Raw genomic sequence first — 28000 nt, 5'->3', positions numbered from 1 at the left:
ATTTTGATCAATGGATACTCCAGTATATTGTGAGGAACAAATGTAGTCCCGTTTACAATTCGCTTGCTGGCTGTTGTGACTAATGAGCACTATAACGACATTTTCGGATGGTCGGTGAAGCCCGAGGTCTCCATGACGGCATTAAACATAAGGGGCGGGGTGGAGGACAATCAATCATCATTTGATTGATTCTGTTTTATGCTCAAATCTGCACAACACTTTTGTTCCAGGTGCGGTTGTTTGATGAAGCGCTGTGGAAATGGAGTTGAGCGCGCGACACGCAGGAGAGGCGGGCACGCCCAAAGAACGTTGCGAGTTGAACGACGGCCGACTGTTGCGCGTTGAGCGCGCGTCCTTGCGCGTTGCCATTGGCCGCGCACCCGGGCGCGGCGCACTGTGGGCGGGTGCAAGGCTCGTTTATAACCCCCGCGTCTCCGGTGGTGGGCGGGAGCAGCAACAACCGAGCGGAGCGAGAGTGGAGGAGGACGACGGAGACGCCAGACAGCGGGCTGTAGCGGCGGCGTGCCGCCGCGGAGGGGGCGAGGCGGCCGTCCCCGGATGCGTCGTGAGCCGCGCATGGACGACCACCGGAGCCTCCTGCAATCACCCCCGCCGAGCGTGAGCAAAGCACGGGGCGACAACCTGGTGAACCACGCGTACACCGAGACGGAGGCTGACGTCATGACCGTGGTGGCGTGCGACAACATGCTGGAGGAGTCGGCGGCGCTCCCGGGCCACCACTCTCTGGACCGATACGAACCGGACCATGAGTGCTGCGAGAGGGTGGTCATCAACATATCCGGCTTGCGCTTCGAGACGCAGCTCAAGACCCTGTCGCAGTTCCCGGAGACCCTGCTGGGGGACCCCAAGAAGAGGATGAGGTACTTCGACCCCCTCAGGAACGAGTACTTCTTCGATCGGAACCGACCCAGTTTCGATGCCATTCTCTATTACTACCAGTCAGGAGGGCGCATCAGGAGACCCGTCAACGTCCCCATCGACATCTTCTCGGAGGAGATTCGCTTCTATGAGCTGGGCGAGGAGGCCATGGAGAAGTTCCGGGAGGACGAGGGCTTCATCAAGGAGGAGGAGCGGCCCCTGCCAGAGAACGAGTTCCAGAGGCAGGTGTGGCTGCTTTTCGAGTACCCGGAGAGCTCGGGCCCGGCTCGGGGCATCGCCATCGTCTCCGTCCTGGTCATTCTCATCTCCATCGTCATCTTCTGCTTGGAGACGTTGCCCGAATTTCGCGACGAGAACCGGGACGCCCTCCCCGCGGCGCCGGCGATTAACGGCACCTTCCCCTACTCGGTCAGCCCCTTCTCGGACCCTTTCTTTGTGGTGGAGACCTTGTGCATCATCTGGTTCTCCTTCGAGCTTCTGGTGCGCTTCTTCGCGTGTCCCAGCAAAGCCACGTTCTCCAAGAACATCATGAACATTATCGACATCGTGGCCATCATCCCTTACTTCATCACCCTGGGGACGGAGCTGGCGGAGCGGCAAGGGAACGGCCAGCAGGCCATGTCCTTGGCCATCCTGCGCGTCATCCGCCTGGTGCGCGTCTTCCGCATCTTCAAACTCTCGCGTCACTCCAAAGGCTTGCAGATTTTGGGTCAGACCCTCAAGGCCAGCATGCGAGAACTGGGCCTGCTCATCTTCTTCCTCTTCATCGGCGTCATCCTCTTCTCCAGCGCCGTGTACTTCGCCGAGGCGGACGACCCGGACTCGGGATTCAACAGCATCCCGGACGCCTTCTGGTGGGCCGTGGTCACCATGACCACCGTGGGCTACGGGGACATGCACCCGGTCACCATCGGGGGCAAGATTGTGGGCTCTCTGTGCGCCATCGCCGGCGTGCTGACCATCGCGCTGCCCGTGCCGGTCATCGTGTCCAATTTCAACTACTTCTACCACAGGGAGACCGAGGGCGAGGAGCAGGCCCAGTACCTGCACGTGGGCAGCTGTCAGCCGCTGGCCGAGCCCGAGGAGCTGAGGAAGACGCGCTCATCTTCCTCGCTCAGCAAGAGCGAGTACATGGTGATGGAGGAGCACGGCATCAACAGCGCCTTCAAGCAGCAGCCCAACTTTCCCACCAGCGCTCAGAACAACTCGCAGAACTGCATCGGCGTCGACAAGAAGATCTTCACCGACGTGTAGTCGGTTCCGCTGTCACGGACGTCGCGAGTGGACGTGCGCGGGGTCGGAGGTCAACGAGCACGGAAGCGGTGCTGGATCAGTGAGGAGTTAGGAAAAAAAAAAAAAAGAAAAAGGAGACAAAGTCCCGTCTGCTCACATTGCGAGAATTACAATTGGTTTCAGAGCTCACGATGTACAAATAAAATAATTCACGTGTGGAGAAAAGGCACTCCTGAAAAGCCTGCAATAGAGAGGGCGCCCGTTGTAGCCGCTGACGGAAAAGCTTTATCAAGACCACAAATGTATCATCTAATGACCTTCGCGTCGTATTAACGTGAGTTGTGATTCATCAGTCGTAGCCAACGTGCGATCGTTTCGATGTTTTCAATGTGTCTTTAGAAACGCGTAATGTCTGGGGGTGGGGGGAAACACAACAAGTTAACCTATATTAGCCTTTATCAATTAGACTGTGCTATGCCGTTATCGTGCGTTAAAGTCGAGTCCAAAGTGCTACTACATGTGTAGAATAGAGGCTTTTGGAGGTGCCATGCGGACCGCCATGCTGCGTCTCATCACCCGCTCAAGACACGTGTGAGAACGGGAGCAAAAAACAAAAACAAAAACAAACAAACAAACAAACAAAAAAGAGGGAGGCCGAGCTCTTCCGCGCACACACACGTGCGCGCTTCTCTTTGGACGCCTCAAATATCGCCCCGCCGTGATGCAATCTCCATGGCGACGGCCGTTTCCTGGGTAACCCCGAGCACCGTTGCCATGGTGCCCCTGTTTCCACAGAAACCTCCCAGATGGCTCGGGAGCGACATTGAAGATTAGCATCCGTCTTCAAGGACCGCCGTTGCTGACGTCGGCTCGGCGTGTGCGTGAACGTAGCCTTGCGGAGGGCATCCAGCAGCGAGCAGATTGTCTAAATGCGACGATCCAAAACATCCCATCAACTCCCGCCCTGAATGAAGGAAGCGGATGGAGAGACAGCCTTCAAGGAATTCTGAATGGACTGTCTAGCTATCCTGGGTGCAACACCGATGGTGCCCACCAGGGGGGGCTCCTGACCCACCGATGGCACAGGTGAGTTCCAAGCACGCCCCCCCCCCACCCATGCCCTAATGGCATATATTTCTTTCCCTTTCACCACCTAAGTGGCTGCAAAGGTACTGCTGCTGGCTTCCTGTTTGTTCGGAATGCTCCCAAAGAGGTTGTGTCAAATACTCGTGTCGTTTGCTGAGGTAAACAGACTTTTTTTTTGTTATTGTTTTGTTTTGTTTGTGTGTTGAACGTTCACCTTCAGTTGACTTTGTGGATGGCAACGCATGTCCACCTTGCTTCTCTCGTCTCTGCCCCCTGGCGGCCATCATCGCCCGCCAGCAGAACAGGTGGCTCGTTTGTCTTTGTGACCTATGTTTGTTTTTACCCAAGAGAAGCAAAGACTTGAGATATTCATCTGAAAAGGAAGAGCGACATGACATTTCCCTTGACATATGTAGTATAATTCACATCCTTAGTTACTGTACCTCTTTGCCTCATTTGAGGTTGTTCTTTTGTTTCTACATGAACGACGGAGTGAAACAACGGTGAGAAGGGGCGAGCTCATGTAAAAGGTGTCAGTGTCAAGCTGTCCCGTCTGCGCGTCAAGGGAATAATGTTAACCCTCGAGTAGACAAGAGACGGGGCAAGCACTTTGAAAATAACAATCACATTAAAAACCTGCAACGTAAGGAGATAAATCAAAAAACAACCTAAAGACCTCTGAAAAGTGTTATTCTATTTCCCCTTGGGCGACGTCATTTTCTCACACATAAACAGGCAGTTATCATCTGCCTCGTGCAACTGACTACATCTTGCTCAATCCCAAAGCAAAGTTATTATACAATATCAGAGAGAGAAAGGAACACGCTGTATACTTTCTTCTCCTCACTTTTGTGCATTTTATTTGTATTCTTACATTCGGGTTTTGTGTTTCGGGGCGGCTGTGGCTCATACGGTGGGCCGTGACCGAAGGGTCGGCGGTTGAAATCCCAGTTGCAACTGCCTGCTGTCGAAGTGTCCTTGGCCCAAATTGCTCCCCGTGGGCCTGGCGCCGTCTTGCGCGGCAGCAGCTGCCCGTCGGTGGGCGAATATGAGCCTCTGTGAACCATGACGGTGTAGATAAAAGCGCTTTATAAGTGTACTCTGTTGTATTATGATATGCATAACGCCATCTTTATTGTGCCAGTTATTGACCGCTGATGGAACAAGCAGGAAGTCATGACATTATAGGACAGGGTCTTCATCTTTAGTTTGCAATTCATTTATTTATGGGGTAGTGAGAAAATATATATTGTATCTTGATGCAGGAATCACTCATTTTACATTCATAAATGTAAGCATTTATGAATGTATGCAATCTTCACATGAATCCAAGGTCAAATTAAGGTCACTCCGCTCTCGCTGATAAGTTTTGGATTTGGATTTGCTCATGCTAAGGAGAGAGAAAAGTAAAATATCTTGGAATATAATCATTAATACGAGCAGTTCATTGACAATATTGCCTTGCATGTCATTTTCCCAGGTGGAAGCTGTCCAGGTCGCCTGGACGTCTTGATGCTCCCTCGTCGACTGTCTCTCGTGCAGGTAACATTTCAAAAGCAGCCCGAAAATGTACAGAAAATGACTGATTGATTTTTCGTTACGCTTTTTTAAATCACGGCGGCCCTTTTGTCTCTACAGGGATGTAAAGGCAGTATTTCTGTGGACCAAACGGGATAAACTTGATTGATGAAGAATTCCCCTCTGCCTTCTGACTGGCGTCCTCTGACTTGGTGCCTATAGCAGCTCCCGCCTGCCAGTCGATCACCTTTCGAGAAAAAAAAAAAAAAAAAAGTTCGAAAAATTCAAGAATTCAAATGAAAACAAATAAATTGGTTGATACTGTATATAAAGTACAGTTTACCAAACAACATCCTTCATTTACAGTTGTGGAGCTAGTGTTTTCTAACCGCTCTCTGTTTTTTGTTTGGGAGCATCGCAGCATTAAAAATTGCAAGCAGTGAGAAAATTCTTCGAGAAGCCCGCGTCAGACATTTCTCCATGTTGCTTAAAGTTTTAAAAGTCGGAGAAAACGGCAGCTCAAGGAAACAGCTGGCAGTTTTAAAACACAAAGCACACAATTCTCTGCATTTGTAAGGATTTATACGTGTGTACTATATCAGCGTTTCTGCTAACTGATCCTCAGAACACAGATGTCGTTTTCATATTGAAAGTGGCAAAAAAGAGGCCAAACATTGCGTGTTAAGAAACTGTGACACAAATCAAAGACTGTTAACCACATGCCTTTGTTAGCTCGATCAGTGTGCTCTGTATTGCTAACATTTAAAATATGTTAAATGTAATTGTCGCTGCTATACCCCTGACCTACACATGCAGAATGATAAAAAGGTACACGCAACACAGACATGCAAACACACGTAGATGCCTGCTGTGGGAAGCTTGCATCAGCCCCTGAGTGCTCTAGTGCCGAATGTTGTCAGGGGGAAGGTTTTGTCACTATTTGTTCTGTGTTACTCTGTGCTGTCCTAAACATGACGTATACAACAAGATCATGAGTTGCACTGTCTTCATTTGAAACAGCGTGTCTTCATGCAGGAGAAGGCAGAATTGATTGCGCATGTGTGGTATTACATGATTACTACATGGTTATTACATGATTACAAGATGTGCCTACTATAGTGCCATAAATGAGGGTCTTAGAAACACCAAATAGTTTTGTAGTTAGCGTAAATCCAGTATGTATACAAATCCAATATCCTCAACGATGAGTTCGAAGTGGATTCTTTCCTAGTTGTCACTGCGGCTGCCAGAAATGCTGAGCTGAAAGTATTTACATTGGCTACAAAGAATCTACAGTTGAAAATATATCTGGGTTAATCTTGGGGCATAACATTTTCATGATGCACTTTTCCTATTAATTATGAAATCCTATATCGTGAGTACTGTCTCAAGGCGAAGCTTCAACAGCAGACACACAATAGATGTGTTGTGCTGTCATGGGAAAGCCCTCTTAGTAGAAGACTACTTTCCAAGAGAATGTTTTATTTACTCATAAACAATTGTGACCATAATTTGATTATGTTTTCCGTTTGTAAGTGCCACAACTGAAAAACCGCTTACATGTTCCAAAATGCGTGTTTTTGAACATTGGAAAACAGTCTTTCTTTGCTTTTTTTCCTTTCTGAGGTTAAAAGATTATCTGAAGAATTTGGGGGGATTATTGCTATGTGGTGATGTTATTCTCCCAATTTGTTTCAAACATAGGAATGAATCTATACAGCCAAACATAATCATGAGAGGCGTATGCACAGCTCCCTGACGCTGAAAAAATATGCATAATGTCGTGAAAGTGCATGCTCGCCAAAGGACTACAGTAGGAAATCACCATAGCAACAAGAGCAAGCTGTTGCTAAGACCGTATACACACACAGACGGAGAACTCATCGAAATTCTCAATACCTTGGTGACCTCTTTACACTTTCTGACAGGAAGATGGTTGGTGTGCGTGGTCTGTGTGTGTCTGTGTGTTTACTTCCTGGCAGAGGAACAGCGCACAACCTCAAAAGCAGGCAAGGACTCAATTTGGACAGGAGTTGAAAACAATAGCAGGACCAGATCCATGAGCCAGAACCAGCAAAACAAGCAAACAAAAAAACAGCAAGGGGCTCAGCCATCAGTAAATTATGAAACTATAACTGAAGGTGTTTAGAATAGATAAATAACGATAGATAGTTTATTCATCCCCTTGAAAGAAATGAGATAGTTACCGAAATAAATGTATAAAATATATCTGTATAAGGCACAATGCAAACAAATCAAGATGTTCTACAGTATGCAGTTGATCCTCACTACAGGGTGACGGCTTTGCTGGAGCGTATCGCAGCTGACATTTTTTGACCGAGAGGCGGAATAGACCTGAAGCTGGTTGCCAACCAACCGTAGGGCACTTATTTTTTATTTTATTTTTTTTGACAATTGTGCAAAAAGATACATAGTTCTCTAGCATTGAGAGCAGTTTGAATGACTAATAGAGCAATAGTCCAGTGCAATGACCATTGAGCAAAGGGCGCCGAGACTTCAAGAAATGTATGCAGTTTAAAGTGACTAGAAGTGCAATAATCTGGGACAATGTCGATTGTGCAAATGTTGCAGATACTCCTCAGTCGATTGTGCAAATGGTGCAGATGTTACTCAGGCACATGAGTGGCCAGTATTGGCCACTCAACAGATATGCAAATAGTGCAGCGTGACGAGACTATTACAGTAAGTGCACAAGTAATATGTAATTGGCCCGACAGAAATGTGACAACAAACTCAAGACAAAAAAAATTGGCAGCGTATTGCAATGGAATTGTAAGTTAACTGTTTAAGAAGTTAATGGCAAGAGGGAAGAAGCTGCTGGAATGTATGCTAGTTTTATTTGGCATTGTTCGGTTGCGCCTACCTGATGGAAGGAGCTGGAAGAGCCGGTGACCGGGATGTGGAGGGTACAAGAGGATTTTGTATGCTCTTGTCTTAGTTCTGGCAGCGTGCAAGTCCTCAAGGGTTGGTAGGGGGGTACCGACAAGCTTTTCAGCGGTTTTGATTGTCCGTTGCAGTCAGAGTTTGTCCTTTTTTGGAGCAGCACCAAACCCAACTGTGATGGAAGAACACAGGACTGATTCTATGTGTAGAACAGCTCCCGTGGCAGGCCGTGCTTCCTCAGAAGCCGCAGGAAGTACATCCTCTGCTTGGCCTTTTTGAGGACGGAGTTGATGTTGATCGCCCAACTTCAGGTCCTGAGAGACTGTAATTCCCAGGAACTTGAAGGTCTTGACGGTTGACACAAGGCAGTTGGACAGCGTGAGGGGCAGCTGTGGCAAAGGAGGCCTCCTGAAGTCCACAATCATCTCTACAGTCTTTAGCGTGTTCAGCTCCAGGTCCCAGGTAAGCTTTAGCAGTAGAGAGTCGTCAATGTATTTTTAACATTTACATTTGAATCGTGCATCTTGTGCTATCCGTCATTTAATTATAGTCTTACAAATTAAAAATCATACATCATGTGTGGCAAAAAGGTAACCAGATTAAAATCAATTTTGTAGATTCGATTCATTTTTGTTTCTATATGGGCCCATAGAGCTATGCTAGTGTCAGAGCTGAGATTTATTATTGCCAGGGATGATGATCTCGTTGCTAATGCCGCCGCACAAAATACGAATGCTGATTGGCTGATCTGGTTCGGTATTCAGCCGCAGGCAGAATAGACAGGGCGGGACTCCCTCAACAGAAATATGCTTTGCAAATGAACAGAATAGACTCACGCGTCCTCATATTCACAATATAGTGAGGGCGGACACAAGCTAATGCAGACATTAATACGACAGCTACCTCAACATATACGCACTGTTTATGTATTCCAAGTCAAATACATAGCAAAGCAAAACAGATGGGTGGAAAAGATAGTGCTAACTTGAGTGAAAGAGGTGTGCCCTTCACGATGACTCATGTCATGTGACCTTTCCATCGCCATCTCTCTCACTCCACTTTCCCACATTTTCATTGCCCGCACACTTCCACAGGTCTTGAGGACTTGCTAAACCAGAGTTTGCCTTGGCTTTGGCCAACTGTTACCTCAATACCACATTGTTACGTTAAAAAAAAAAATAAAAAATGGCGCCGTCGTTTGAAACACAATCGTGGCTGATTAGTGCGACTGTCAGACCTCAGCCAGTGTGCATTAACTGCTGATTTGATTGGACTGACCAGACGGAGAGCACTTAACTGCCGCCCGCAGCCTGGAGAGCAAACATTTGTCGTGGGAACGATTCCTTCACGTCATTCTAGATTCAGAGTTACAGTATATTAAGTCAGACTACCGTGCTGTGAGCAGTGCAAGGTTGACCTGACTCAAACTGCATTTTAACCTGTACTATACTGTGCGCATCCATGCTGAAATACCGATCCCTCCGATACCAGATCTTTATGCGCAAAAATCTATTCTCAAATCAAAATATCAATACGTTTGACACTACAATCAGTCTAATTTGCTTTCACCGTTAAATGAATATTTTAAAATGTATGTACTTACGAATTTGTGCAATTATTGTGACACCCATACACATTTATTTACTGAATTAAAAATTTACAACCAATGTCAATTTTAGTCAGCCAGTATTATAAAACAGCAAGTGTTTGATGGCCACCTTAATATATTTAAAAAAGAGTTAAAAAATAAAGAAGACTTAAAAAGAATAATACACTCAGAATAAATACATTTAAAAACTGGCTTGTAGTATCTGTGAAGCTGATTTGAAATACAGTACACGATTTCATTTTAGATTTAGCTACCGTTGCACAAAGTATTGGGTCGGGTGCAGTGTGAGCTGGGTGGTGGCCGAACGCGGGGACCTTGGCAATCCGATCCCCGGCTACAGAAGCTGGCTCTAGGGACGTGGACTGTCACCTCTATGGCAGGGAAGAAGCCCGAGCTTTGTGTGTGATGTGAAGAAGTTCAGACTAGATATAGTCGGGCTCGCCTCCACACACAGCTTGGGCTCTGGTACCAGTCCTCTTGAGAGGTGTTGGACTCTTTTCCACTCAAGAGTTGCCCACGGTGAGAGGCGTGGGTATACTTATTGTCCCCCGGCTCGGCACCTGTACGTTGGGGTTCACCCCGGTGGACGAGAAGGTAGCCTCCCTTCGCCTTCAGGTGGGGGGACGGGTCCTGACTGTTATTTGTGCCTATGCACCAAACAGCAGTTCAGAGTACCCAGACCCAGAGTCCTTTGAGGGGGTGCTGGAAAGTGCTCCCGCTGGGGACTCCATCGTTCTGCTGGGGGACTTCAATGCTCACGTGGGCAATGACAGTGAGACCTGGAAGGACGTGATTGGGAGGAACGTTGGTCAGAACCCGAGTGGTGTTCTGTTATTGGACTTCTGTGCTCACCACAGATTGTCCATAACAAACACCATGTTCAAGCATAAGGGTGTCCACTCGTGCCCGGACACCCTAGGTCGCAGTTCGATGATCGAGTTTGTGGCCGTAATGTAGTTGGTGCCTGTCGTGGCGGCAATCCCCGAACCCGTTGGTGGACACACGCGGTGAGGGATGCCATCAAGTCGAGGAAGGAGTCCTATCAGGCCTTTTTGGACTGTGGCACTCCTGAGGCAGCTGATGGGTACCGGCTGGCCAAGCGGAATGCGGCTTTGGTGGTCGCTGAGGCAAAAACCCGGACGTGGGAGGAGTTCGGTGAGACCATGGAGAACGACTTCTGGATGGCTTCGAGGAAATTTTGGTCCACCATCCGGCGTCTCAGGAGGGGGAAGCAGTGCACCATCAACACTGTGTATAGTGGGGATGGGGGACTGCTGACCTCGACTCGGGACATTGTGAATCTGTGGGGAGAATACTTCGAAGACCTCCTCAATGCCACTGACACGCCTTCCCATGAGGAAGCAGAGTCTGGGTTCTCTGAGGCGGGCTCTCCAATCTCTGGGGTTGAGGTCACGGAGGTGGTTAAAAAGCTCCTTGATGGCAAGGCCCCGGGGGTGGATGAGAATCCCCCGGAGTTCCTAAAGGCTCTGGATGTTGTGGGGCTGTCCTCGTTGACACGCCTCTGCAACATCGCGTGGACATCGGGGACAGTGCCTCTGGATTGGCAGACTAGGGTGGTGGTCCCCCTTTTTAAGAAGGGGGACCGGAGGGTGTGTTCCAACTACAGGGGGATCACACTCCTCAGCCTCCTTGGTAAGGTCTATTCAGGGGTGCTGGAGAGGAGTGTCCGTCGGGAAGTCGAATCTCAGATTCAGACTGAATCTGATCTGATTCAGATGCAGACTTTGTATTGGTCCGTTGTGGTAAAGAATGAGCTAAGCTCAAAGGCGAAACTCTCGATTTACCGGTCGATCTACGTTCCTACCCTCTTGTTCTTTCGGTCACGACCCACAGCTCGTAACCGAAAGAACAAGATCCCTGATACAAGCAGCCGAAATGAGTTTCTTCCGCAGGGTGTCCGGGCTCTCCCTTAGAGATAAGGTGAGAAGCTCGGTCATCCGGGAGGGGCTCAGAGTAGAGCCGCTGCTCTTCCACATTGAGAGGAGCCAGATGAGGTGGCTCTGGCATCTGTTTAGGATGCCTCCTCCACGCCTTCCCGGTGAGGTGTTCCGGGCACGTCCCACTGGGAGGAGACCCTGGGGACGACCCAGGACACGCTGGAGAGACTACGTCTCTCACCTGGCCTGGGAACGCCTCGGGATCCCCTCGAAAGAGCTAGAGGAAGTGGCTGGGGATGCTAAGGCTGCTGCCCCCGCGACCCGACCTCGGATAAGTGGAAGACAATGGATGGATGGATGAATGTTTTCTGTATAACATAAGTCAAAATAAGTCTATGACCTTGTTTAAGTTTGACATCTTTGTGGTTTGTCAAGCATAAGGCTTGCAAAACAACCGGATCAGATTTCCGTGTGTTTGTGATGTAGCAATTTAGTAATTATTCAAATACCTGCCCACTTCATGGTCGCTACACACCCACTCATCTCCGGAAAACTGGCTGAGTGAGGACGTGGCTGCTTTAAAGCTTTGAATTACCTGCCAAACTCAGACGAGTTCAGCAATAAATGGCTTCAATTTTGGGAGTGGGGGGAATTCCTATGCATTTCGGAACCCAAATTGGGCAGTGTTCTGGCCCAATTCGCGGAGGATGATTTCGTAAACATAAGCTTTCACACACCGCTGGAGCTGGTCTTGATCGAACGACCCAGCTGGGCAGTCGTAGCCAAGCCGTGCAAATACAGTAATACAGTAAAGTAGAACCTCGATTTACAATAGGGGGCAGGGGTCATCCGTTAAATCCGATTGTCTGTTAAATTGAAGCACTTTTTTTTCGTGGCCTAAAAACACCAGTACAGTCCAAATTATTGTTTTGTAATTTTTGGGTGGCCTAAAAACACCTAGTAGAGTCCAAAATTATTGTAAATAAATATGAAAAAGCTTTAAAATGTTTTAAAGTTTATCCAAACTTAACTCGCTGGTGCATAGGAAGGGGAGTTCAAACTGGACACTTCTTTCTGTCCGGTAAAGCTCAGGTACGTTAAATTGGGGTCTGTTAAATCGAGGTTTCACTGTATATAAAACCCTACATGTGTTGTGGTTTACAACAATATTTAACTATATTTATGTTGTTGAGTGTAACTGTTAAATAGTGAAGCTTGCAGTCACTGTCGCCAAAATGTGCGCGAGCGATGAACATCATGCCGGTTACGTTGAAGTGACTCAATGGGACCACAGGACCCGCCTCTCAAAATATCCTGCTCTCTTTTATTTCACCCATGTCCCCTCCTCTGTTGCGTTGTGATTAGTGAACAAACAAACCAATGCTTAGTGAATTCTGCTTCACGCTGATAGTAAGACACCCCACAAAGAATGATCCAAATAAATGAAAGGTCGCTATGAATGCTTGGCCGCCAGGATATCACCAACGGTCAATCAAAGCGAAGCTGTTTTTCATATTTAAATTGAGAAAATGAACGCTGCAGTCAGACCAAAGCTTATTGACATGTCACATATTAATGAGAAAGCCGAAAAAGATAAAAAGAGACTTGAAAAAAGGATATTCTGGGCATTTTCGACCCAAATTAACTTGCAAACCTGATAAAAGGACATCAAAGATTATTAAAACACAAAATTATGGAAGGGGATGAAATGGTATATTCATGCCTTAATCGGGTTTACTATTTGTTTTCCTTAACTAATGTGGAAAAGGTAAAATGACTGCATATACTAGTGTTGTTTATTTATATCGTATTCTAAGTTTCTTCTTTGACCTCTAGTGCAGTTGATGCATAGATTGGGCCGTCTCAGTCTCGGAGTAACAACTGCCAGTGAAACCACATCCAGAATCAATAGAGTACTCAACTGTGATGGTAAGGACATATCTCACCATGAGAGCAATGATGGCCAACAGCCTGGCTTGCTCTCAGCAGGTAAATTGACCACTGTACTAAAAATATAGCGGTAGATCACTGAGGACTGAAAGGTGAACAGGTTTAGTGTTGAAATAATTCACGAATTTCAAAAAGAAACACACACCATTGTGGAGAGTGAAATCTAATGTAACATTAGTCTATGAATTGTGCTGGTGTGTGTACATGTTGTAGGTTGTCATTGAGCAACACCTGCTGCAGCAGCAGTAGAGGTCATGCAGGACTCCTCCCCTGCAGTGTGCTGTCATAAGTTGGATCCGTGCCCTCTTCTCACCTTTTCTGTGCCTCTTATCCGCTCACCTCCTCCTCTGCCTCCTCCAAACATCCTCCTGTGTTGATAAGGGTGGACTGCACCACCATGATCAAGATTATTTATTATTTATACTAGACTCCTACAAAGTGGAGTGAAATGTACCCTCATACTGTATGCCCGCAGACAGCAACAATAAATAAAAGTGCAGCATTAAGGACATAATAAAAGCCTTTAGACAAGCATCCATCCATTTTCTACCGCTTATCCGAGGTCAGGTTGCGGGGGCAGTAGCTTTAGCAGGGACGCCCAGACTTCCCTCTCCCCAGCCACTTCATCCAGCTCTTCCGAGCGGATCCCGAAGCGTTCCCAGGCCAGTCGAAAGACGTAGTCTCTCCAGCGCGTCCTGGGTCGTCCCCGGGGTCTCCTCCCGGTGGTACGTGCCTGGAACACCTCACCAGGGAGGCATCCGGGAGGCATCCGAATCAGATGCCCCAACCACCTCATCTGGCTCCTCTCGATGTGGAGGAGCAGCGGCTCTACTCTAAGATCCTCCCGGATGACCGAGCTTCTCAAGCTATCGCTAAGGGAGAGCCCGGACACCCTGCCGAGGAAACTCATTTTGCCCGCTTGTATCCGGAATCTTGTTCCCGAGGACCCTGCCAAGGGTGTAGAGCTGGTCCACTGTTCCACGGCCAGGACGAAAACTGAGTCTGAGATTCGACTTCCAGATGGACCCTCCTCTCCAGCACCCCTGAATAGACCTTACCAGGGAGGCTGAGGAGTGTGATCCCCCTGTAGTTGGAACACACCCTCCGGTCCCTTTTCTTAAAAAGGGAGACCACCACCCCAGTCTGCCAATCCAGAGGCAGTGTCCCCGATGTTAATGCGATATTGCAGAGGTGTATCAACCAGGACAGCCCCACAACATCCAGAGCCTTTAGGAACTCCGGGCGAATCTCATCCACCCCCGGGGCCTTGCCACCGAGGAGCTTTCTAACCACCTCGGTGACCTCAACCCCAGAGATAGGAGAGCCCGCCTCAGAGAACCCAGACTCTGCTTCCTCATTGGAAGGCGTGTCGGTGTAATTGAGGAGGTCTTCAAAGTATTCTCCCCACCAGCTCACAATGTCCCAAGTTGAGGTCAGCAGTGCCCCATCCCTACAGAATGTTGATGGTCCACTGCTTGCCCCTCCTGAGACACCGGATGGTGGAACAGAATTTTCTCGAAGCCGTCCGGAAGTCTTTCTCCATGGCCTCATCGAACTCCTCCCATGCCCGGGTTATTGCTTCAGCGACCACCAAAGCCGCATTCCGCTTGGCCAGCCGTTACTCATCAGCTGGCTCAGGAGTCCCACAGGCCAAAAAGGGCCGATAGGACTCCTTCTTCAGCTTGACGGCAACCCTCACCGTTGGTGTCCACCAAGAGGTTCGGGGATTGCCGCCACGACAGGCACCGACCACCTTACGGCCACAGCTCCAGTCGCCCGCCTCAGCAATGGAGGCGCGGAACATGGTCCACTCAAACTCGATGTCTCCCGCCTCCCCCGGAACATGAGCAAAGTTCTGTCGGAGGTGGGAGTTGAAACTCCTTCTCACAGGGGATTCTGCCAGACGTTCCCAGCAGACCCTCACAATACGTTTGGGCCTGCCACGTCGGAACGGCATCTTCCCCCACCATCGGAGCCAACTCACCACCAGGTGGTGATCAGTTGACAGCTCCGCCCCTCCCTTCACCTGAGTGTCCAAGACACTCGGCCGAAAGTCCGATGACACGACCACAAAGTCAAATCATCGAACTGCGACCTAGGGTGTCCTGGTGCCAAGTGCATGTGTGGACACCCTTATGCTTGAACATGGTGTTCGTTATGGGCAATCCGTGATGAGCACAGAAGTCCAATAGCAGAACACAGCTCAGGTTCTGATCGGGGAGGCCATTCCTCCCAATCACCTCCTTCCAGGTCTCACTGTCATTGTCCACGTGAGCATTGAAGTCCCCCAGCAGAACGATGGAGTCACCAGTGGGAGCACTCTCCAGCAGCCCCACCAAGAACTCCAAAAAGAGTACGCTGTCGTACGCTGGGTACGCTGAACTGCTGTTTGGTGCATAGGCACAAACAACCGTCAGGACCCGTCTCCCCACCTGAAGGCAAAGGGAGGCTATCCTCTCATCCACCGGGGTGAACCCCAACGTACAGGCAATAAGTATACCCACACCTGCTCGGCGCCTCTCACCGTGGGCTACTCCAGAGTGGAAAAGAGTCCAACACCTCTCGAGAGGACTGGTACCAGAGCCCAAGCTATGTGTGGAGGCGAGTCCGACTATATCTAGTCGGAACTTCTCGACCTCACACACCAGCTTGGGCTCCTTCCCTGCCAGAGAGGTGACATTTCACGTCCCTAGAGCCAGCTTCCGTAGCCAGGGATCGGATTGCCAAGGTCCCTGGGTTCGGCCACCGCCCAGCTCACACTGCACCCGACCCCTATGGCCCCTCCCACAGGTGGTGAACCCATGCAAAGAGGGACGCACGTTACCCTTTCGAGCTGTGCCTGGCTGTGCCCCATTGGTGGAGGCCCGGCCACCAGGTGCTCGCCTTCGAGCCCCACCTCCAATCCTGGCTCCAGAAGGGGGCCCCGGTGACCCGCGTCAAGGCAAGGGAAACCTAGATCCATTTGTTTCTTTCTTCATAGGGGTTTTGGACCCGTGCTTTGTCTGGTCCCTCACCTAGGACCTTTTTGCCATGGGTGACCCTACCAGGGGCGTGAAGCCCCAGACAACTTAGCTCCTAGGATCAGTTATCAGTCAATTACAGGGCACATGCAGTCTAGCCTAACAACCATTCACACGCACATTCACAATTTAGACTTTAAGGAAGCTAACACACATTTTTGGAATGTGGGCAGAAATCAGAATATATTCAAATAAATAACCTCTACACAGAATGGTCAGACACAGAACAATTCACTGTGAAGCAGACATGCTAACCACGTATCATCGTGCTGCCAGGAAAGGAACAACTGACAGTCGACTTCAAAAAAGCTTTTGACTCAGGAAAACTCACAAAACAATCAATGAATCTCTTGTTGAGGCTTGGGACAACCTAAAGGTGAGCAGGAACTGCAGACTCAACTTGGAAGCCAAAATCAACGGTTTGGTTCATGTCCCTCTAGTCTAAATGAATCATTAGCCATGTTCCAGTACCTGAGAATGCCATCCATCCATCCATCCATTTTCTGAGCCGCTTCTCCTCACTAGGGTCGCGGGCGTGCTGGAGCCTATCCCAGCGGTCATCGGGCAGGAGGCGGGGTACACCCTGAACTGGTTGCCAGGCAATTGCAGGGAACATAGGAACAAACAACCATTCGCACTCACAGTCATGCCTACGGGCAATTTAGAGTCTCCAATTCATGCATGTTTTTGGGATGTGGGAGGAAACCGGAGTGCCCGGAGAAAACCCACGCAGGCACGGGGAGAACATGCAAACTCCACACAGGCGGGGCCGGGGATTGAACCCGGGCCCTCAGAACTGTGAGGCTGACGCTCTAACCAGTCGCCCACCGTGCTGCCTATCTTCGGGCGGAGCAGGGAAGGAGAATAGGACATGAGGTATTCCTCTCCAAAAATTGTAGCATGTAGTAATCATCATTGTGCAGTTGCTCTTGTCTGCCTAAAGACATACACTACAGACATACTTGGTAATTAAAATGAGTTTGGAAAAAGAAAAACTAACAAACTGTTTGCTGCGTGTATTCGAGCCTTTACGTCTACTGTTAAAGTGAAACGAAAACACAGCAGACAGTCTGGAAAAAAAGTATTTAAATTTAACCACATATCATGCATGATAGAGAAACGTATACATCATATGGACATTATAGTTTGTAAGTTTGTATTTGTATGCCGATGAAATGTTACCTTTAAGGTGACTCTTTGCCAGGTGCCTTTGAGTGCAGAATCCTGAGGCTGTACTCAAGCCTACACAATGCAATTGGCTGTGCTGCTGACATCGCTCGGATTATTTACAGACCTGCTCACTGTATCACTGGCCACTAATTACTGCCCAGACCTATTAGGCACATGCAGGCATACAAACACAAGACTCTAATGCAATCATGAACTACAATTGCTGGAATTCACGTGAGTGCGCAGCGATTAGATCTTTCCTCCCCTGCTTGGAAGTTGGGCAGGTGGAAATGCAGATACAGTACGCACACTACTGAATGAGAAACTGTGTCTAAAGCTTTGACCGTTAGTAAGTTTCAATTGGCAGACAGACCGTCTTAAGTTCTCCCTGGAAAATGTCGACCGATAAATTTGAGAATTCATTTTGTCGTCAGTGATAGCAATGCAGCAGACATTTTGAGAGCCAATTTGTGTTATTCAAGGCGGGAAATGCTTCTTGAGAATAAAAAACTCAAAATTAGTGTATACTTTTTTTTTTTTTTTATAAGGCAGCTTTAACCAACACCTCCAGTCTCGTCACACTGATCAGGCTCTAGGTCGGCTGACTCCCGACTCTGTTTAGCTCTTGGAGAAGCTTGGAGAAGTCATTCGCTTGTTAGTTCACAAAAATATTTCCAGCGTGCACTGTGAATGTTTACATGATTTTTGTCCAATAAAAACAAGAAAACATTGAATTGTTGTTTGTATCCAGTCCATATACGCATATCTGTGTTCTAAATACACACACAATAAAATGAAGAAAGGACTTGTTTCCAGTCTGCATTTATTAGCGACGCTTCCCCTTTAACATGGAACACTGGCGTGTCGGGAAAGTGGGGAGAGCAGCAGTGAGGGGCGAGGCGCGCCACGCAGAAGCTCTTAGTATGCGCCGCGATGCCCAACTGCAGCCCACGCATCTCCACGGCGGTGGATGGAAGTGACAGGTGAGAGACGCGGGTCGAGCAGGCGACTGGCTCCACACGGCCGTGAGCAGATATGGCGCAGCATACGACAACGTACGAGTCAGATGAGGGGAGAAGGAGAGCAAGGAAGACTCAGCACCGTCACTGCAAAAGCGCACTTTAAGAGGAGCCCAACTGGATACGATCTCGTGCATCTGCGCATTCAGAGAATCACGGTGAATTCCTGCATGCAATTAGCTGAAACAATAAGAAATAATGCAATGCTCTGCTTTGATTAGTGCATGGACATGACTGTGGCTGGATCAACAGGAAAGGGCTGCAAATGGCTTAAGCATGTTTGGCACCTGCCACTTCCAACTAACTCTCCCTCGTGTGTGTGCCAATCCTCATCATCATCATCATTATCATCAACAACAACAACAACAGCCACACCGGCGTTAAATGTTGAAGTGACCCAGTGCATGGACTGGGTCTGGAATGTTGAAAGATTCAGTCAAGCTACTTGGTTAACCTCAGGAGTAAGTAGAAATATAAATATAGCCTTAGTGATGCGCGCCATACAGTCTTACCCACAAGGAATAAAGCTGTCAGGAGACAAATTATCAACTCCATTCAATTGTGCTAAAACACAAAAATCTTTTAGTGGGTGATTTATGGATTTGCTGGAGCAGATGCTTGTGATGGCAATCACGAGTATGCATAAAGACATCAGCTGCCTCCCTCAAGTCTGCTGACGTGAGGCTTGAAGAGTTCTGCTGCTCCATCCGTCAACATGCTGAATAAGAAACTCTTCAATGTGACTTTGCTCATGACTGAATTTCAAATTCGCCAGCAGTGCTAAGCCCAACCTGTCGCCCATAAGTGCATCCCGGCATGTATCCGCACGTGAGCTGAGGGCGGTAACTCCTGCGTCCTCATCCCTCGTCCCCTCTCCTATTTCCGCTGCCTTGCTGCAGAGCGCGAGCTTTGGGTGATGTATGGCCGGAAGAGCAGGGAAGGAGCTGGCTGGACGGCAAGAGGCAACTTTGGACACTTGTGCTGGCCCTGTTGTGCATCAGCGCTGCCCAGAGCAACAGCTGTGAGCCAGTCTTACAAAAAACACATCAAACAGGTAGAGGGCTTTGTTCTTTATCGCTTGTTTTACTAACAAATTGCATTTGTATTTATATATATATATATTTTTAGCACAGTTAAAGAGTTAAAGGTATGTTAAAAATCAAAATCCTTTTGGACATAAGGGCTCTCATACCACAGAAGCAAAGACAATAATCTCAGAGGTTGTATGCGGCACTCAGTACATAACCAGATCTGTTGCTTGTAATTGCACCCAGCGAGAGCTGATACAATATTACGGGATGGCATATTGATCCAACAGCACGCTCATACGACACAACTCATAACCTAATACTCAGAGACAAAGTGGAGCGCGCAAATGATCGGGCCCCTCCTTGCTTCCGTCTCTCAAAAGCCCCGCAGAACAGTTCTTGCTTGTCTGCAGCAATGTTTTCATGAATTCAGTTTTTCTGGGTGTTACTGTTGATTTTGTCTGCGACAATCAAACCATAGTGAAATTACAGTTGTCCTTTCTCTACCCTCTAGCTCTTTATAGGCATATTTCCAGAGGCCAAGCGTGGCCCCGCCCCTTTTGAAACCTTCAGGTTCCATCGCCTTCCAGCATGACGGTCGCGACCGGCGACCCCGCAGACGAAGCGGCTGCGCATCCAGGTCAGCCTCACGACCGCTACGAGCCCGAGCCAGATCACGAGTGCTGCGAGAGGGTGGTCATCAACATCTCGGGCTTACGCTTCGAGACGCAGCTCAAGACCCTGTCCCAGTTTCCAGAGACACTCCTCGGCGATCCGAAGAAACGGATGAGGTACTTTGACCCCCTCCGGAACGAGTACTTTTTCGACCGCAATCGACCGAGTTTTGATGCCATTCTTTATTACTACCAATCTGGAGGGAGGCTGCGCCGGCCCGTAAATGTCACTCTTGATATTTTTTCCGAAGAGATTCGCTTCTACGAGCTGGGCGAGGAGGCAATGGAAATCTTCAGGGAGGATGAAGGTTTCATAAAGGAGGAGGAGCGTCCGTTACCAGACAATGAGTTTCAGAGACAGGTGTGGCTGCTCTTTGAATACCCTGAGAGCTCAGGTGCAGCTCGTATCATTGCCATCATCTCCGTCATGGTGATCCTTATCTCTATTGTTAGCTTCTGTTTAGAAACGCTGCCAATTTTCCGAATCGAAGATGACGAGATGTACAATTATCCCTTCCAAACCAATTCCAACGTCACCACGACCTATGAGACCTCGCCGTATTTTACCGATCCTTTCTTCATCGTGGAGACCCTTTGTATCATCTGGTTCTCATTTGAGTTCCTTGTCAGGTTCTTTGCTTGTCCCAGCAAAGCGGGATTTTTTGGCAACATCATGAACATCATTGATATCGTGGCAATTATTCCTTACTTCATCACCCTTGGCACAGAGTTAGCAGAGAGGCCAGAGGATAGAGAGGCCGGACAGCAGGCTATGTCTTTGGCGATTCTCCGTGTCATTCGCTTGGTCAGAGTGTTTCGCATTTTCAAACTCTCTCGCCACTCCAAGGGGCTCCAAATCTTGGGGCAGACTCTGAAGGCCAGTATGCGCGAGCTGGGACTCCTCATCTTCTTTCTCTTCATTGGCGTCATCCTCTTCTCCAGTGCCGTTTACTTTGCCGAAGCAGACGAGCCCCAGTCCCAGTTCAGCAGCATCCCAGAGGCCTTTTGGTGGGCAGTGGTTTCCATGACGACTGTCGGCTACGGAGACATGGTCCCGACAACCATCGGAGGAAAAATTGTGGGGTCTCTTTGCGCTATCGCTGGCGTTTTGACCATCGCGCTGCCAGTGCCGGTCATTGTGTCAAACTTCAACTACTTCTACCACAGAGAGACGGAGGGTGAAGAACAGGCTCAGTATCTAAATATCCCGAGTGTGCCTAAAGCAAGCTCAGTTGATGACCTGAAGAAGAGCGGTCGGAGTGGCAGCGGCTCGACCCTCAGTAAATCTGACTATGTGGAGATTCAGGAAGCTGTCAACCACAGCGCTGAGGACTTCAGACCTGAGGGCATGAAAACGGGAAACTGCACTCTCGCCAACGCCAACTATGTCAACATCGCCAAGATGCGCACGGATGTATAATGTGAGCTATTATCGATGATTCGCCTCATGTGGGGTCTGCAGTGACTGGAATAGTGTGGCCCCACGTGACCAATATTTGTGGGGAGAAGTGTGGGAGTCCAGAGCATATGAAGGCACAAAGGTCGACAGGAGAAGACCTCATGCTTGCCCACATTCAAGGGACCTGGAGCACATCATAGAACTGAAACCTGTCTTATGGGGACATCTTTGGCTTCCGCATGGAGTTAGTCTTACTTTTGTGGCAGTAGTTGTCCAGCTGGAAAAAGTAGCCAAATAGTAGCCTAAGAAGTAATAATCAATAGAAACAGACTAATGGGTCCACGTGTTTAAAGAAGACAATACACAATAAGATCAGCATAATGTTTATTTTACAATGTACACTAGAGCATACTTAAATCAGATTCAATCAGGTCGTAGTATGAACAAAATTGCTTTAACTGACCAGAGCCCAGCCATACTGTCAAGGGAAACCTGAAGGGAGCGACTGAGAAAGCAAGTGATGCTAATATCTGCTTGGCGCCATGGTCATATAATGCTCCATATGTAAAGGTATAAGCGCTGTCAGTGCACTAGCATTCCCTGATGGACCATCACTAGATGTAGTCCAGACCAGTGGCCTCTTTAGAGACCAACACGTAGACCACGGGGAAGTGCTCTACAATGGGGTTGAACCACAACAACATTAGTTTTTCTCCTTTTCACCAATGATACATTGGTGGGTATGCAGTAGGTACGCGCTCCCAAGCCTGTTTTGGTTTTTAGTCACTGCAAACGTCTCTGAAAAGAGGAAATGTCTCCGATCACATTTCATCAGTTGGTACTTAATAGAAATGCCTGATTGTATGATAAGAAAATTAAGGGAAACAAAAGTATCTGAATCGCATTGTACGTTAGTGCCTTTTTTTTTGGGGGGGGGGGGTTATTAGTTCTACTTTTAAGTGTCTCTTTAACTGCCACCCAGACCGATTGTAACAGGAATACCGTACTGTTTAGGTTGACACCACTGCCCAACATAAACAGTTGTCCTTAACTTCATTGCATTCCATCTGTGTAGAAATAGATAAATGTGAATTAACAACAAAATGTGGTGATCTTTTTGCTTTTTTTTTTTTTATATTACAGCTTAATGACAGCAAAGATAAATGCTTAAATGTACAGCTAATTAGGCGTTAAGTGTATTAACCCTCCAGGCCCAAGAAAGCATGAGTACAAAATAAATTATTAACATTAAAAAGAAAATAGCAAGCTTTTTTGTAGTAAGCGTTGGCATTCAGTACAACAAGAACAAAATGTTTTATTTGAATTGCTCGTTGTAATATGAGAAAACGTATCCATATACTGTACATATATAAATCTCTGGGGGGAAAAAAATACAAGACCACTTAAAAATGATCAGTTTCTCTGAATGTGCTATTCATAGGTATATGTTTGGGTAAAATGAACATTTTTGTTTTATTCTACATACAACATGACTCCCAAATATGAATATTGTCATTTATATGCAGAATATCTGCAAAATACAAAAAAGAGAAGCTCCAGTTCCCTTACTTTGTTTCTAGAGCAGTATATATATATATATATATATATATATATATATATATACACACACACACAGTGGGTACGGAAAGTATTTAGACCCCCTTAAATTTTGCAGCCATTTGCTAAAATCATTGAAGTTATTTTTTTCCCACATTAATGTACAAACAGCACCCCATATTGACAGGGAAAAAAAACGGAATTGTTGAAATTTTTGCAGATTTATTAAAAAAGAAAAACTGAAATATCACACATCCATAAGTATTCAGACTCATTTTCTCAGTATTTAGTAGAAGCACCCTTTTGAGCTAATACAGCAATGAGTCTTTTTGGTTTTTCACACCTGGATTTTGGGATCCTCTGCCATTCCTCCTTGCAGATCCTCTCCAGTTCTGTCAGGTTGGACGGTGAACATTGGTGGAGAGCCATTTTCAGGTCTTTCCAGAGATGCTCAATTGGGTTTAAGTCAGGGCTCTGGCTGGGCCATTCAAGAACATTCACGGAGTTGTTCTGAAGCCACTCCTTCGGTATTTTAGCTGCGTGCTTAGGGTCATTGTCTTGTTGGAAGGTGAAACTTCGGCCCAGTCTGAGGTCCTGAGCACGCTGGAGAAGGTTTTCATCCAGGATATCCCTGTACTTGGCCGTATTCATCTTTCCTTCGATTACAACCAGTGATCCTGTCCCTGCAGCTGAAAAACACCCCCACAGCATGATGGTGCCACCATGCTTCACTGTTGGGACTCTATTGGACAGGTGATGAGCAGTGCCTGGTTTTCGCCACACATGCCGCTTAGAATTAAGCGCAAAAATTTCTATCTTGGTCTCATCAGACCAGAGAATCTTATTTCTCACCATCTTGGAGTCCTTCAGGTGTTTTTTTAGCAAACTCCGTGCGGGCTTCCATGTGTCTTGCACTGAGGAGAGGATTCCGTCGGGCCACTCTGCCATAAAGCCCCGACTGGTGGAGCGCTACAGTGATGGTTGACTGTTTAGAACTTTCTCCCATCTCCCGACTGCATCTCTGGAGCTCAGCCATAGTGACCTTTGGGTTCTTCTTTAACTCTCTCACCGAGGCTCTTCTCCCATGATTGCTCAGTTTGGCCGGACGGCCAGCTCTAGGAAGGGTTCTGGTCGTCCCAAACGTCTTCCATTTCAGGATTAAGGAGGCCACTGTGCTCTTAGGAACCTTAAGTGCAGCAAAATGTTCTTTTGTAACCTTGGCCAGATCTGTGCCTTGCCACAATTCTGTCTCTGAGCTCTTCAGGCAGTTCCTTTGACCTCATGATTCTCATTTGCTCTGACATGCACTGTGAGCTGTAAGGTCTTATATAGACAGGGGTGTGGCTTTCCTAATCAAGTCCAATCAGTATAATCAAACACAGCTGGACTCCAATGAAGGTGTAGAACCATCTCAAGGATGAGCAGAAGAAATGGACAGCCCCGAGTTAAATATATGAGTGTCACAGCAAAGGGTCTGAAGACTTATGGCTGTGTGATATTTCAGTTTTTCTTTTTGAATAAATCAGCAAAGATTTCAACAATTCTGTTTTTTTTTCTGTCAATATTGGGTGCTGTGTGTACACTAATGAGGGGAAAAAATGAACTTAAATGATTTTAACAAATGGCTGCAATGTAACAAAGATTTAAGGGGGTCTGAAAACTTTCCGTAGCCACTGTATAGATGGCTTAGCAGGAAGCCAAAGACAAACATGCAGCCACCTGGATTGGCGTCTTGAGTTGTAAAATACTGTAGATGTACTGTGAGCTCAGCATTTATACAGTATATTTAAATGTTTGTATCTGTGCACTTTGAACAATCATTCCGATGGTGCCCATGAGCTATTGCAGACCTAGTTTACATTCTTCATCCGCATTTATCAAACTTATGCTATTCTGCTCTTGTAGTGCTGCATGTCTTTGGAAGTAATCATTGTAGCATGCATTAGTATGAATAATCCTGGCAAATGGACTCACATATACTCCATTGTATTTATAGGCACTGGCAGAATGCGCAATATGTGGAAGACGTTGGTGTCTTATTGATGCATCTTTGTATATGCTTTCTGTAACAAAAATTATGTGCGCTTTAAGACATTTGAAAGTTTTCATTTTGCTAGTTCAGGAGGACAAAGTCGCACTTGACGATGGGGGGGAAACCAAACATGCCATTGTTTCGCTTCAGTCAAGTGACGACAGGAAAATACCATGCGGTTTGCATACACCTGATTCCCTTATACACTCTGCCCTCTCAACGCACCGTTTACAGCTTGAGTGTGTAATCGGCACATGGACACAGAGCACAATAAAGTGAGGGGATCCAACGGCTTGCTTTCTGGAGATCAGGTGAGGAAGAGATAAGCTGCATTATCAACCAAATCCAGGTATTAATGTGGGGATAAATACATAAAAAATTAAGAGATTAACACTGCCCACAAGGTTGTCTTCCTGACGTGGATTATTGTCTTTACAGTATGTAGTCTGCAAAGTCTGCCTGGAGTGCATTTTATCCATTTTTTTTTTGTTCACAAGGGTACTGCAGTACTGTCAAAACCAAATTAGGTTATTTGAGCAACCGATGTGATAGGCGGCACATCGAGATACGGGAAAATCACGGATGTATTTTACATCAGTGAACCAGAGGGTACACCCCCCCAAAAAATAAAGTGCATGGACAATTACAAGTACATATCCAGTCTGTAAATGCATACAGTATAAGAGTGGCTGTAAGCGTAATGTTTGCTTTTTTTGTAACATCTGCTGTCGAGACTGACACTAAAATTGAATGGGGAATCAAACAATCAGTTGCTTTCCACGATGTCTGAATGGCCGAAGCGTCACATTTGCTTTGTTTTCTGCCACGTGCACATGCTTGAAGAGCGGGTAACAAAAGTGTGTGCTTTCACGCGACATGACCGAGTTACAGCATACGCAGCTGAAGTATATTTTATATGTTTGGAATGCTCTGTAAAAGGAACATTTTGAAGAAATCATTAAGAACGTATAATTTCAAGGTGAACACATCCATGAGTCATTGCATTGTTTTGCACAATTTGTCAATGTTAGCAGGCTGTTCATTGTTATTTACAAATTAGCGTTTGCCATGCCCTTCAAAAGGACTTCCAGTGAATAACTACAAACTTAGTTTAAAATGTCTAGAGAATAGTTAGTCATTCAAAATGAAATGGAGATCTTTAAATGTAATATGAATTATATTGGTCTTGATGATAAAACATTAACACAATATCCTCGAGCTATTGTGTCTTTTTTTTCTAAGCATGAGTCGGACGTGAACTGCTTATATCGACATTTGTTTTGTTTTGTTTTTTTAAACAACATATATTTAAATAGCACACAGCTTATCACCAAGTCTGTTCGTTTGCCTGCAAGAGCAGAGTCGTCCACATGGCAATAGAAAGTTCTGGTACAGCATTGATGAAAACGCCACTGGGGCCCGTGCCCATTACAGGAGGACCACCTTAGTCAACTGTAAACCTTCCCTCTTGCTTTGTCGTGCACTTTTCTTTCGTGAGTCTCTATGCTGCTCGTTTGTGATTTACAGCGAAAGCAAAGTGCTCTATTTATAAATCCGGTGTAGGGAAAGTGAGGCAGAGAGTTTGGCACAGAGGAAAGAAAACTGTTCATGTCTCCTGCTCCTACAGAAAGTGGGACACGTATAAACAACCTCAGAACCTGTTATCTGGTGGTCTACTAGTGTAGTTTCAGAAAATCGTTGTCAGTGCTCTCGTCTTCTCTTCTTGGCTGGCTCGACTCAGCTCTTCCGCGCTCTCCGCCCTTCTCACATTTCATTAAGCAGACATTTCCTCTCATGTTTCCCTCTTTGCGGCAGCTTCCTAAACACATGAGAGCCTCTCAAACGCAGGCCTGCTGTACACATTATCCAGGGTGACGCACCCTCTGTCCATCACAGTTGGCTGGCATCCAGTAAGTCAGCTAAGAATAGCAGTAACTGGAAGTTACTAACCAGCCCAGCCCATATATATATATATATATATATATATATATATATATATATATATATATATATATATATATATATATATATATATATATATATATATATATATATATATATATATATATAAATATATATATATATATATATATATATAAATGGGCATCTGCCTCACAGTTCTGAGGACTGGGGTTCAATCCCCGCCCCTGCCTGTGTGGAGTTTGCATGTTCTCCCCGTGCCTGCGTGGCTTTTCTCTGGGCACTCCGGTTTCCTCCCACATCCCAAAAACATGCGTGGTAGGTTGATTGAAGACTCTAAATTGCCCGTAGGTGTGAATGTGAGTGCGAATGGTTGTTGGTTTATGTGTGCCCTGCAATTGGCTGGCGACCGGTTCAGGGTGTACCCCGACTCCCGCCCGAAGATAGCTGGGTTAGGCTCCAGCACGCCCGCGACCCGTGTGAGGAGAAGCGGTTCAGAAAATGGATGAATGGATGGATGGATATATATATATATATATATATATATATATATATATATATATATAATATATTTTCTAAAATCATTTAAGTTATTTTTTTCCTCATTAATGTACACACAGCACCCCATGTTGACAGAAAAACAAAACGGAATTGTTGAAATTTTTGCAGATTTATGAAAAAAGAAAAACTGAAATATCACACAGCCTAAACGGCTGCAATGTAACAAAGAATGAAAAAAATTCAGGGGTCTGAATAGTTTCCATTCCCACATTTCCAAAGTCATCTTCCCAACACTTTACATATTTATTAATTTACCTGGAAGTAGACCTCCGTTTCACCAAATGTCCTGCAGGGCCCGCCCCGTCTTTTTTCATGAACACAAGCGTGCCCGTGATTGTGCGTTGCATGAAGCAGTCCCCGCGAATGCTTCACATGTTGGCAACGTTAGATCCGCGCAATAAATGCTGATTTATCACTTCATCCTCGGGCCTTTTAATGAGCTGTCAACATGAACTTTCTTTATAGCGGAGCGGGTTCTATGGAGGAAACCTGTACCGTTTCTGAGTGCCCGCATGGAGGAGA

The 28000-nt window shown here is 46.8% G+C and overlaps 2 protein-coding genes and 1 long non-coding RNA gene across 6 annotated transcripts; 2 read left to right on the top strand and 1 right to left on the bottom strand.

The window, feature by feature from the left end:
- Nucleotides 1-122: 122 nt before the first annotated feature.
- On the top strand, nucleotides 123-5726 carry LOC133487606 (potassium voltage-gated channel subfamily A member 3). 2 transcript variants are annotated; one of them, XM_061794608.1, is made up of 4 exons: nucleotides 123-3219; nucleotides 3292-3377; nucleotides 4700-4761; nucleotides 4858-5726. In XM_061794608.1, exon 1 carries the CDS (start codon nucleotides 559-561, stop codon nucleotides 2152-2154), a length of 1596 nt encoding a protein of 531 aa, XP_061650592.1. In that variant the 5' UTR covers nucleotides 123-558; the 3' UTR covers nucleotides 2155-3219; nucleotides 3292-3377; nucleotides 4700-4761; nucleotides 4858-5726. The 2 variants fall into 2 exon arrangements, with proteins under 2 accessions (XP_061650592.1, XP_061650503.1); XM_061794519.1 differs by lacking the exon at nucleotides 3292-3377.
- Nucleotides 4865-28000, bottom strand: LOC133487825 (uncharacterized). Its single transcript, XR_009791472.1, has 3 exons — nucleotides 27734-28000; nucleotides 7622-8108; nucleotides 4865-4984 (listed from the first exon to the last, which is right to left on the bottom strand). It is a non-coding gene; the product is annotated as an uncharacterized LOC133487825 (long non-coding RNA).
- kcna2b (potassium voltage-gated channel, shaker-related subfamily, member 2b) lies at nucleotides 18151-26210 on the top strand. Of its 3 annotated transcripts, XM_061794825.1 has the most exons (3): nucleotides 18151-18465; nucleotides 19207-19361; nucleotides 19850-26210. In XM_061794825.1, the coding sequence occupies exon 3, from the start codon at nucleotides 19927-19929 to the stop codon at nucleotides 21427-21429; it is 1503 nt and encodes a 500-aa protein (XP_061650809.1). In that variant the 5' UTR covers nucleotides 18151-18465; nucleotides 19207-19361; nucleotides 19850-19926; the 3' UTR covers nucleotides 21430-26210. The 3 variants fall into 3 exon arrangements, with proteins under 3 accessions (XP_061650809.1, XP_061650899.1, XP_061650724.1); XM_061794915.1 differs by lacking the exon at nucleotides 19207-19361; XM_061794740.1 differs by having other exon boundaries at nucleotides 18151-19361.

Source organism: Phyllopteryx taeniolatus, chromosome 1 (genome assembly GCF_024500385.1).
Source record: "Phyllopteryx taeniolatus isolate TA_2022b chromosome 1, UOR_Ptae_1.2, whole genome shotgun sequence".
Lineage (NCBI taxonomy): Eukaryota > Metazoa > Chordata > Actinopteri > Syngnathiformes > Syngnathidae > Phyllopteryx > Phyllopteryx taeniolatus.
The sequence above is the reverse complement of the archived record's forward strand: the minus strand, read 5'-3'. Positions and strand labels throughout refer to the sequence as shown.